This window comes from Leptinotarsa decemlineata, unplaced genomic scaffold (assembly GCF_025532065.1).
Source record: "Leptinotarsa decemlineata unplaced genomic scaffold, Ldec_3_MD MMD2_tig00026347_RagTag_RagTag, whole genome shotgun sequence".
NCBI classification, from domain to species: Eukaryota; Metazoa; Arthropoda; class Insecta; order Coleoptera; family Chrysomelidae; genus Leptinotarsa; species Leptinotarsa decemlineata.
This window is the reverse complement of record NW_027412698.1, coordinates 4594998-4605291: the sequence shown is the minus strand read 5'-3', so window position 1 is coordinate 4605291 and position 10294 is coordinate 4594998. Positions and strand designations below refer to the sequence as shown.

The window sequence follows — 10294 nt, the reverse complement described above, 5'->3', positions numbered from 1 at the left end:
CACGTCCTCGTGCTCCAGCCTCTTACGTTGGGCGACATGTCCTCCGGGGGGTAAAAGCGGTCGGCGGTAATGACGCCTCGGGGGGCGTGTCCCACGACTCCGCCCCCGTGCATTAGATTTACCCCTTCTCGTTGCTGCGGCCGGCTGGCCTCCCAGACCTGAGTCCCTGGGATTTCAGGACTCAGTTCTCGCCTGGGTGCAACGGGAGGTTGTGTTGCTTCAGCTTGCTCTTCCACATTGGTGTGGAGGTACTGACCCCGCCATGAAGCCACCCCCAAGCCTCTCCCGGCTTCAGGGTGACCCCCTGGCATTCCTCCACCCCCCAGCGCTTCCGCTGGGTCGTCAGTATCCAGCTCGTTCGAAGTGCGAGGCGCTCCTGTGCGCAACGCACCCCACTCGTCCCAGGGATCGCTAAATGCTTCCCCCTGGGGGCATCGCGACGCCTGGCGTCGGACGACCCTTGCTTCGACGCTTCGTTCGTGTTCCTGGTGGCCAGCATCTCCAAAGCCTTCTTTGCTTTGGAAACGCTGTCCGTAGCATGATTCCCTTGTCGGGGTTGACAATGGCTTCGACATTTCTCGGGTTACGGTTGTCACAGGATGGCTGTACACCCTGTGAAATCTCACCCTTGGTGATTCCACTACAATCGTAGGTATCACCGCCTCAATATTTCCGCTCAAAACCTGTCGTTCGGGGAAAACTCTCAAATCTAGAGGCAGACAACCTGCCGGTTGTTGCCGCCGGTTAAAAATCTCGTTTTGTTCCGGTTGTTGCGGTTCCGATGAAAAACGCTGTTGGCTCGTTTTCGGAGCCGATCTCAACATAGGAGATTGCGTTTCCATATTTATCATCCTGCTAGGCCCTAATTGGGGTTCGCTTTGTGGATGTTTTCGATGGGAGGCCGTTCTTGGCGTTGTCAACTCGGCTCGCATCTCGAGCAGTTGACGAAGGCTGGCCTGGTGCGGGCTCCCGGTCCTGGTGAACACCTCTCCTCGGAGACGATGTCCATTTTCTCGGAGTTGCATTTCCCGTCGTTCTCTTGCGAATGTTTCTTGATCCATTCGAAGGGTGTTCGGCGTGTTTAATGCCCTAAAACGGTTTAATACTGTTTCACTATTTCGCGGGGTTTTATCGCGATTTGAGGACTCTGTCCTTTGTGACATGTCGAGTTCTCTAGCTACTCGACTTGCGGAAAAACCACCAATGCTCAGGGTTTGTCGCTCTGCGACCACGGGGGAGGCACTGGTGTCCTCGTGTGCGAAAAGTGTGCGTTGTGTAGAGTGAGACCTCAGACTGGCCCACTCTACCGGAGTTCGTGGAATACTGTTTCCTTCAAAAACAGATTCCTGGGGGATTCCGCGTCTGCTTGTAGAAGTCGCACTCAGGCGGCTAAGCGTGTCTGACAAGGAACTGGGTTGACCGAAACTTGTGGTCTCGCGGTTTAGCATTGGTGTATTTTCGGCAAGTTGCGCTCGCGCTTGTCTTGCCCTAGTCTGCATTTCGATTTCAAAAGTCCCTAATATGACTCTGACGAGGAAATAGTCAGAGGGTAGGATTCACGGAAATCTATGTTTTTAAGTTCACCCTTGGTTCGCGAAAGCTACTTTCCTAACCAAGGCCTACAGGGTGAACTGAGCTAGTGATGTAGGAACAAGGAGCCTAACGGTTGAACAGCACCCTAGGATGAGGGCCGCTCGCAGGATTAGGTGGAAAGGTATCGAAGTCCTGGAAAGGTCCCAACGGTTAAGTTGAGTCGTTCGCCCGAAGGGCGTAACTAATGATGTCTTGACCCTCTCGAGTTTAATCTCTAAACACCTCGATCTTTAACACCGCAAGGTGATCGGGTGGGTGAGACCGAGCAACTTTAGTAGGGACCTGCTCTTCCTTTGCAGGATTTGGGCTGCTTTCCTTCGGCGGGGTGCCAAAAGGAACCTGGACAAACGTAAAGTATGGTTATGTGCAACAATAATATATTTAGCCAATAATCTGCTCCAGTATCCGTTGTAACAGCTCCCAAAATATCCACGGTCCTGGAATTCCTCTAATAAATATCCAGCCACTAATATATCCTGATTTGGTTCCAAGGGATCCTGAGAATTCCAAATTCCAGTAAAAATTCCTCCAAATTGGCTATATAGTGTTAACCGCAGCTTCCTGATGACTCCAATGATGTGTTTTGTCTCTATTTAGTTCTGAAAAGAACCAGAGACACGAATTCATTCAAAAAATCCTGACCGCAACTTGAGACTTTTAAAATATCTTCGGATATTTTAAATCGTTGTTACTTGTTCACTACTTTGACTTCGACTAACTCTCGTGACTCGGAACTCCGCATATTTATCCTAAATAAACGGGCTCTCTTCCGCGCCACTTTCAGCCAATCAGAGATCGCAAAAGCCGTGCGATCCTGACTGACCTACTTTCAATAGTTCCACTACGAAAAAAACTCATTTCGTATGGATTTGCCAGCGTTTACGACCTGTTTTTATGCAGGCGCTGGGCTTTGAAGTAGGAATACCGCTCTGCTAATTTCCATTGACGTCTATATGCCGCTGTTTCTGTCTCATTCTTTTCATGTTTCGTTTCGCTTCCTCAATTTGCGTTGTACGATAAATGAAATCTAACAGTCTTCGGCCTCACTCGGAAATCTTCGGAAAATCACGAAAAACCTGAATTTTCGTTTTCCTTGATTTCATATAGATCTCAGCATCCTAAGACAAAAAGTCTTATGCCGCGTCTCGATATTCCTATTCCTTCTTGCAAAAATATGCGTTTGGAAAATCTTACATTTTTCAAACTCAAATGCTAATAAAAATTGAACCACGAGCACTGGAAACGTGATCGAGGTGTCAAACGATAGCTGCTAAGAATCTCTATCGATGCTTCTTTGAAGAAAGCACGATTTCCCTGTCTAGCTGACTGAAAAAGCCATTTTCCATAAAATCAGCTTTTTCCCTATTTAAAAATTAGCGAAGGCTAGTAATCTTGCAAAAGATTTTTCTATCGCTTAGGAAACGACATTTCATAACTTAATTTTCGAAACTAAGCTGAAATATCTTGGGAAAACCAATGTTTTTCCGCGTTTTCGTGTTGTTCATTCTGAGTGGGCGGTCCTTATACTGGAGCTCGTGAAATTTCAAACTAGTTTTGTTTCACGACAAAAGTTGTCCTCCGGTAACCCTTACGTCTCGGTCGATTTGCCTCGAGGGGGCGTGTCCGACGACTCCGCCCCCTCCGACCGCGCGTACCGTTCGCCGTAACGGCCGGCTGGCCTCCCAGACCTGAGCCCCAGGGATTTTGGGACTCAGTTCCTGTCTGAGTACGACGGGAGGTTGGTTTGCTTCAGTTAGCTCTCTTGGAACAAATGACTCCTTTTGGAGGTACTGACCCCGCCATGAAGCCACCCCCAAGCCTCTCTCGGCTTCAGGGTGACCCCCTGGCATTCCACCACCCCCTAGCGCTTCCGCTAGGTCGTCAGTATCCAGCTGGTTCAGGATGCGAGGCGCTCCTGTGCGCAACGCACCCCTCTCCTCCCAGGGATCGCTAAATGCTCCGACCTGGGGGCATCGCGACACCTGGCGTCGGACGACCTGTGCTTCGACGCTTTGTTCCATGTCCATGTGGCCAGCATCTCCAAAGCCTTCGTTGCTTTGAAAACGCTGTCCGTAGCATGAATCTCTTGTCGGGTTCGACAATGGCTCTATTTCCTGTGCACATGCGATTTCTACAGGATGGCTGTACACCCTGTGTATCTTCGGACTCCTGGTTACCACATAAGTGGGTAACTCTTCCGTCATGTGTCTTATTATCTCGCGTTCAGGCAGAATTATCGGATTCGGAGGGAACGCTCCTTCCGGTTTTCGCCGTCGGCAAAAATCTCCGATTTCTGCTTTTTGTTCCGGTTGGGAACAAAATTGCGAATTTCGTAGTTTCGGAGCCGATCTCAGCATAGGAGATCGTGCTCGCATCGCTAGCATCGCGCGAAGCCCTAATTGGGGTTCGCTTTGCGGCCTAGCCGGTGCACCTCCTCGGAGATGATGTCCGGTTTCTTGTAGTGACGTCTCCTGACGTTTTCCTACGTCGTTTTCCTCCTGGAAAAACGGTGTATTTTCCTCCTGGAAAATGCTGTTTCGTCGACTCTGAGGTGTATTAAATTCCCTAATGCGGTTTAATACTGTTTGATAAGCCGAGTTATTATCGCGTTTTGAGGACTCTGTCCTTTGTGGCGTGTCGAATTCTCTATCTATTCGTCTTGCCGAAAAACCACCAATGCCCACGGTTTGTCGCTCTGCGACCAAGGGAGAGGCACTGATGTCCTCGTTTATTGAAAAAGAACGGTGAGTAGAACCTAGCCTCAGACTGGCTGGTCCTACTGGAGTTCTCGGAATACTGATTCCTGTGAAACCAGATTCCATAGGGGTTCCTTGTCGGCTCGTCGAAGTCGCACTCAGGCGGCTAAAATTGTCTGACAAAGGATTTTTGTGACCGAAAATTGTGGTCTCGCGATTTGGCACTGATGTATTTTCTGCAAGCTGCGCTCGCGCGTGTCTTGCCCTAGTCTGCATTTCGATTTCAAAAGTCCCTAATATGACTCTGACGAGGAAATAGTCAGAGGGTAGGATTCACGGAAATCTATGTTTTTAAGTTCACCCTTGGTTCGCGAAAGCTACTTTCCTAACCAAGGCCTACAGGGTGAACTGAGCTAGTGATGTAGGAACAAGGAGCCTAGCGGTTGAACAGCACCCTAGGATGAGGGCCGCTCGCAGGATTAGGTGGAAAGGTATCGAAGTCCTGGAAAGGTCCCAACGGTTAAGTTGAGTCGTTCGCCCGAAGGACGTAACTAATGATGTCTTGACCCTCTCGAGTTTAATCTCTAAACACCTCGATCTTTAACACCGCAAGGTGATCGGGTGGGTGAGACCGAGCAACTTTAGTAGGGACCTGCTCTTCCTTTGCAGGATTTGGGCTGCTTTCCTTCGGCGGGGTGCCAAAAGGAACCTGGACAAACGTAAAGTATGGTTATGTGCAACAATAATATATTCAACCAGTAATCTGCTCCAGTATCCGTTTTAACAGCTCCCAAAATATCCACGGTCCTGGAATTCCTCTAATAAATATCCAGCCACTAATATATCCTGATTTGGTTTCAAGGGATCCTGAGAATTCCAAATTCCAGTAAAAATTCCTCCAAATTGGCTATATAGTGTTAACCGCAGCTTCCTGAAGACTCCAATGATGTGTTTTGTCTCTATTTAGTTCTGAAAAGAACCAGAGACACGAATTCATTCAAAAATTCCTAACCGCAACTTGAAACTTCTAAGAAATCTTCGGATTCTTAAAATCACTGCTACCCGCTAAGTGTTCAAACTTCGACTAACTATCGTGACACGGAACTCCGCATATTTATCCTAAATAAACGGGCTCTCTTCCGCGCCACTTTCAGCCAACCAGAGATCGCAAAAGCCGTGCGATCCTGACTGACCTACTTTCAATAGTTCCACTACGAAAAAAACTCATTTCGTATGGATTTGCCAGCGTTTACGACCTGTTTTTATGCAGGCGCTGGGCTTTGAAGTAGGAATACCGCTCTGCTCGTTTCCATTGACGTCTATATGCCGCTGTTTCTGTCTCATTCTTTTCATGTTTCGTTTCGCTTCCTCAATTTGCGTTGTACGATAAATGAAATCTAACAGTCTTCGGCCTCACTCGGAAATCTTCGGAAAATCACGAAAAACCTTAATTTTCGTTTTCCTTGATTTCATATAGAACTCAGCATCCTGAGACAAAAAGTCTTATGCCGCGTCTCGATATTCCTATTCCTTCTTGCAAAAATATGCGTTTGAAAAATCTTACATTTTTCGAACTCAAATGCTAATAAAAATTGAACCGCGAGCACTGGAAACGTGATCGAGGTATCAAACGATAGCTGCTAAGAATCTCTATCGATGCTTCTTTGAAGAAAGCACGATTTCCCTATCTAGCTAACTGAAAAAGCCATTTTCCATAAAATCAGCTTTTTCCCTATTTAAAAATTAGCGAAAGCTACTAATCTTGCAAAAGATTTTTCTATCGCTTAGGAAACGACATTTCATATCTTAATTTTCGAAACTAAGCTGAAATATCTTGGGAAAACCAATGTTTTTCCGCGTTTTCATATTGTTCATTCTGAGTGGGCGGTCCTTATACTGGGGCTCGTGAAATTTCAAACTAGTTTTGTTTCACGACACCCCCCTCCTTTAAAAAAGGTTCCTGTCTTGGCACGCCGCCATGGCCCCAATAGGACAGTACTTGTTCCGCTCACAGGGTTCTAGTGTACCAGGGCTCTGGTCACTATCACCCTAGGTCCGGCGCATTCATCGTCACTATCGCTGTCACCGTCCCCCGTTGCTGCAGGGTACACCTTCTGCAGGTCTTCCCTCGTCGCAGCTTGGCTCTGATCGCGTTGCGTGCTATCGGGTTCGAGCGATATGACTCGGGATCTTCGTCGGTCTCCGACACGACGCTCACCCGTGAATCGTCGCTGACCTTCGGACTTCTCCGCAGGCCCCTCCTGCAGATCCGCCCTATCTGTTTCTTGGGGTTTTCTCCCCTCGACTTTCTCTGCTGCTTGTCCTCCAGGTGGTTCACGATCTTCTGCCGAAGACGTGTCCGCGCCCTTGACAAACCGATGGCAGGTTCGCCCCTTCGCGGCTATCACCAACTCCTTGGTGTGCTGCAGGCTAGCCTTCACGGTCCTGTCAAGGCGCTTCACCTTTTCAAATCTCTCAACTCTGGCCACGAGTTGCTCTAGTAGGGGTCCTCGTCTACTAGGTATACTCCAATCTCCTGGTCTAGGGGGAGTATAACCTGGGAGTATATTCGCCGGTATTTCTCCGGTCGTCTTCTGTAGAGAATTCCATCTTCTACATTGCATGATTCCCTCAATTGCTTCTTCAGCATTTGTCATGGGTTCTCTTGTGTTTGGTTCGGTCCTTTTCCGTACCGATCCCATTCCATTTCCTGTTTTCCCAGGTGGTTCTCCTGGAGTCCAGGCTACCTCTTCGGGTGGTAAGCCTTTTCTCCTCTTTATATTCTTCGGCACGACTGCGCGTTGTGCCGGATCTTCAATACCTTCCAGATGGGGCCTCTTATGCCTGCTTGGCAGTCGGTCCACCCATCCGCTTCTTGGTATCTCTTCTGCCAATTTCTCTGGCAATTGCTCCAGGGTCACCTCAGGAAGTAGGTACTCCTCTGATAGTAGGCATCCTACATCTTCGGTGATGACATGTCCTAGATATTCCGGTCTCCCTGTCGTTTGGGTAGGCTGTCCCACTGCTTCGGGTATCCATTCACTGGCGCCCCAGTGGACAGTCCGCTTCGGCTTCCGGCTGGTATCTCTTGCTTCCAAAGCAGTACCACCTTCGGCCTCGTGCGTTGCCGGCCAAGAGCACCCTGGCAGACAGTCCTCGTTCCAGACGAGACTCCCACCATGAGCGTCCGGCCCCGCAGTTCGACGCAGAAGCCTCGGCGAACCCCCACTGTGCGCCAGTGCCTTGGGCTGCTTCAACTCCCTCGTTGCGTCGTTCCGCTGCAACCAAATATCTCCAATATAGTTCACCGCGCCTTCACTATACAGGATCGGCTTCATTAGAAGGTTCGAGCCGGCTTCAGTGCGCGTTCGTCTAAAGGATTCACTTTTCAGTGAACCAGCCAAAAGGGTCTCCTGTAGGTCATTCCTTGGTCTACTGTTGGCTTTCGGGTTCACGGCGGAGCAGGGACCCCTCTGGGTATACTCGGCCTCCCCTTTCGCCTCTGAACAGGGGTCGCCTTCACGTTGCACGTTCCTGGGCGCACCCACTGTCCCACTGGTTGCTTCCGCAGATCCGGCGAGGCAGTGACCTCTCAGGGTATGCCTGGCCTCTGCTTCCGCCTGTCTAGGGGCTTCCGTAGCCTGGGCGAGGCAGGGACCTCTCTGGGTGTGCCTGGCCGCTACTTCCGCCTGGTGGCCTAGAGTGCTACCGCGCAGTCTAGTGCCACCTCGCTGCTGTGCCTCTTCACTGTCAGCCGGGCAGGGACCTCTCAGGGTTTGCGCGACTGCTGGTTCGGCTTCTGTACCACTCTGGGTACTCCTTCGAGTCTGCTGAGAGCTGCCTTCCCGCAGGGTCCCTCTAACAGCTCCTACCTCCTTGTCGACCTGACCTGAGTCCTCTTGACTACTACCAGTCACACACCCAGCATATGTACCCCTCATGGATACGCCGAGCGTGCCTGTAACGCACGCCAACTCTCGCTTCTTCAGCTCCCGTAGGTTCGGTTTGGTAAACCTCATTGTCGCTGCATCTATCTTCGGCAATTTCCGATGCAGGTCTCCGATTACGTTGCTACCGCCTTTCAGGATCGGCTTCATTAGGTAACGGTTTCCAGCTTCCGTGCGCGTTCGCCGCAAAGGTCCACTTCCTTGTGGACCAGCCAAGAGTCCCTCCCCTTGACTACAACTACCAGTCACACCCCCGGCTTTCGTACCACTCCTGGATACACCGGTTGTGCCTGTAACGCACTTCGGCTGCCGCTCCTTCGGCTCCTTCGGGTTTGGTTCAGCAATCGCTGCATCTGTCCTTGCCTGGTGTCGGCGCTGCTTCGCAATCGTGTCGCTACTACCTTCCGAGATCGGTTTCATCGAGAACTTCAGGGTAGCTTCCGCATGCTTTCGCCGATATCCACTGCCCAGTGGATCTGTCGAAATGAACTCCTCTAGGTCTGTCATTGGTCTGCTGTTGGCTTCTGGGGTCTTGGCGGAGCAGGGACCTCTCGGGGTTTGCTCGGCCTCCCCTTCCACCTCTGTGTCGGCTTCCGCAATCTGGGCGAGGCAGGGACCTCCCTGGGTTTGCCTGGCCACTGCTTTCACCTCTCCGTTGGCTTTCACAGCTCGGGCGAGGCAGGGACCTTCCTTGGTTTGCCTGGCCACTGCTTCCGCCTGGTTGTCGGCTGCGGCTTCTCCTGGAAAACAGGGACCACCTTTGGTTTGCTTAACTACCGCCTGTGCCTGGTTGCGTGCGTCCGTAGTTTCGGCGAGGCAGGGACCTCCCTGGGTTTGCCTGGCCACTACTTCTGCCTGCTGCTGCTGTGCGTCCCCCTTGCTGGCCGGGCAGGGACCCCTCAGGGTTTGCGCGCACCTGGGTTCGGCTTTGCACCTCGTTGGCTGAGGGTTTCCATCACACAGGATTCCCCCAGCATCAGCCCCTAGCTGAATCGTTGGCCGAGGGTTTCCATCACACAGGATTCCCCCGACATCTGCTGCTCGCTGAATGACCAGACCTGAGTCCACTCGACTTCGACTACCAGTCACGCTTCCAGTTCCAGTACCCATCCTTGGTACACTGAAAACGCCTGTGGCACACATCAGCTCCCGTTCTCTCAACTCTCTTTGGTTTCGCTCCACAATCGCTCTGTCATGTTTGCAGGTTGGGAGCACAGCTGTAAAGCTGTTCTTCCTTTCTGGAAGGGCTCCTTTCCTGCTTTGAGGTATGCCTCCTTCACAGGGCTTCAGCCTGTCCAAGACAACAAGTTGCCTTTTCGAGAACATACCTCGTAACATCTTACTCGCCTCTCCGACACGACGAATAATTTTTTCCAGCCTCTGTCTTCGTGCTGCTTTCTCATCTTCTTCCAATACTGCTTCAGGCACCACTGTGCCGCTTTCTTGTGGTCCGGGTACCTCCCTTTCCACTTGTTGGTCCGTCCTCGTGCCGATGGGTTCTTGCGTGGCAGGCACAGGTTTCTCCAGCCTGTCCTGTTCTTCCACAACCTCAACTCGACTTGCTGGTCCACCAAACTTGAGTCCACTTGGCTCAGTCTGGCTTTCCCTGACGGTATGGCCTACTAACCCTTCGGACCTAAGTCCTATTAGGTTTTCAAAATTTTGGCCACCTGACCTGCCAGATCTGGGTCCCATTGGCCCCTCCTGGTTTTGGCCACCTGATCCACCAGAACTAAGTCCCTTGGCCTTGTTCTGGGTTTCCCTGTTTTCACGTTTAACGCCCGTCGGCGATCCAGGCTTGAGCTTGCCAGCTCCTACCTGGTCCAATACTACGTTTCTGCGTTTAACGCCCGCCGGCGGTTCCAGCTTGAGCTTTCCAGCCCCCAGCTGCTTTTCGACAACGTTTCCGCGTTTAACGCCCGCCGGCGGTTCCAGCTTGGGCTCTCCCGCCCCCAGCTGCTTTCCGACTATCTTTCCACGTTTAACGCCCGCCGGCGGTCCAGGTACAAATCTCCCCGATTTGTCCTGCCTTCCCTCGTTGGGTGGTCCTTCCACCAT

General features: G+C 51.2%; 1 protein-coding gene across 2 annotated transcripts; it reads right to left on the bottom strand.

The window, feature by feature from the left end:
• Window positions 1-243: 243 nt before the first annotated feature.
• On the bottom strand, window positions 244-10294 carry LOC111512391 (uncharacterized). 2 transcript variants are annotated; one of them, XM_074183836.1, is made up of 2 exons: window positions 9237-10294; window positions 244-9179 (listed from the first exon to the last, which is right to left on the bottom strand). In XM_074183836.1, exons 1-2 carry the CDS (start codon window positions 10292-10294, stop codon window positions 6308-6310), a joined length of 3930 nt encoding a protein of 1309 aa, XP_074039937.1. In that variant the 3' UTR covers window positions 244-6307. The 2 variants fall into 2 exon arrangements, with proteins under 2 accessions (XP_074039937.1, XP_074039936.1); XM_074183835.1 differs by having other exon boundaries at window positions 244-9906; window positions 9955-10294.

What these genes read in the sequence shown, in the direction of transcription:
- LOC111512391 (XM_074183835.1), bottom strand. Translation starts at nt 10,294, where the DNA reads ATGGTGGAAGGACCACCCAACGAGGGAAGGCAGGACAAATCGGGGAGA. An exon ending in ACTTAGTTCTGGTGGATCAG is followed by an intron (nt 9,907 to 9,954) that starts GTGGCCAAAACC and finishes CTGGCAGGTCAG; the next exon opens with GTGGCCAAAATTTTGAAAAC.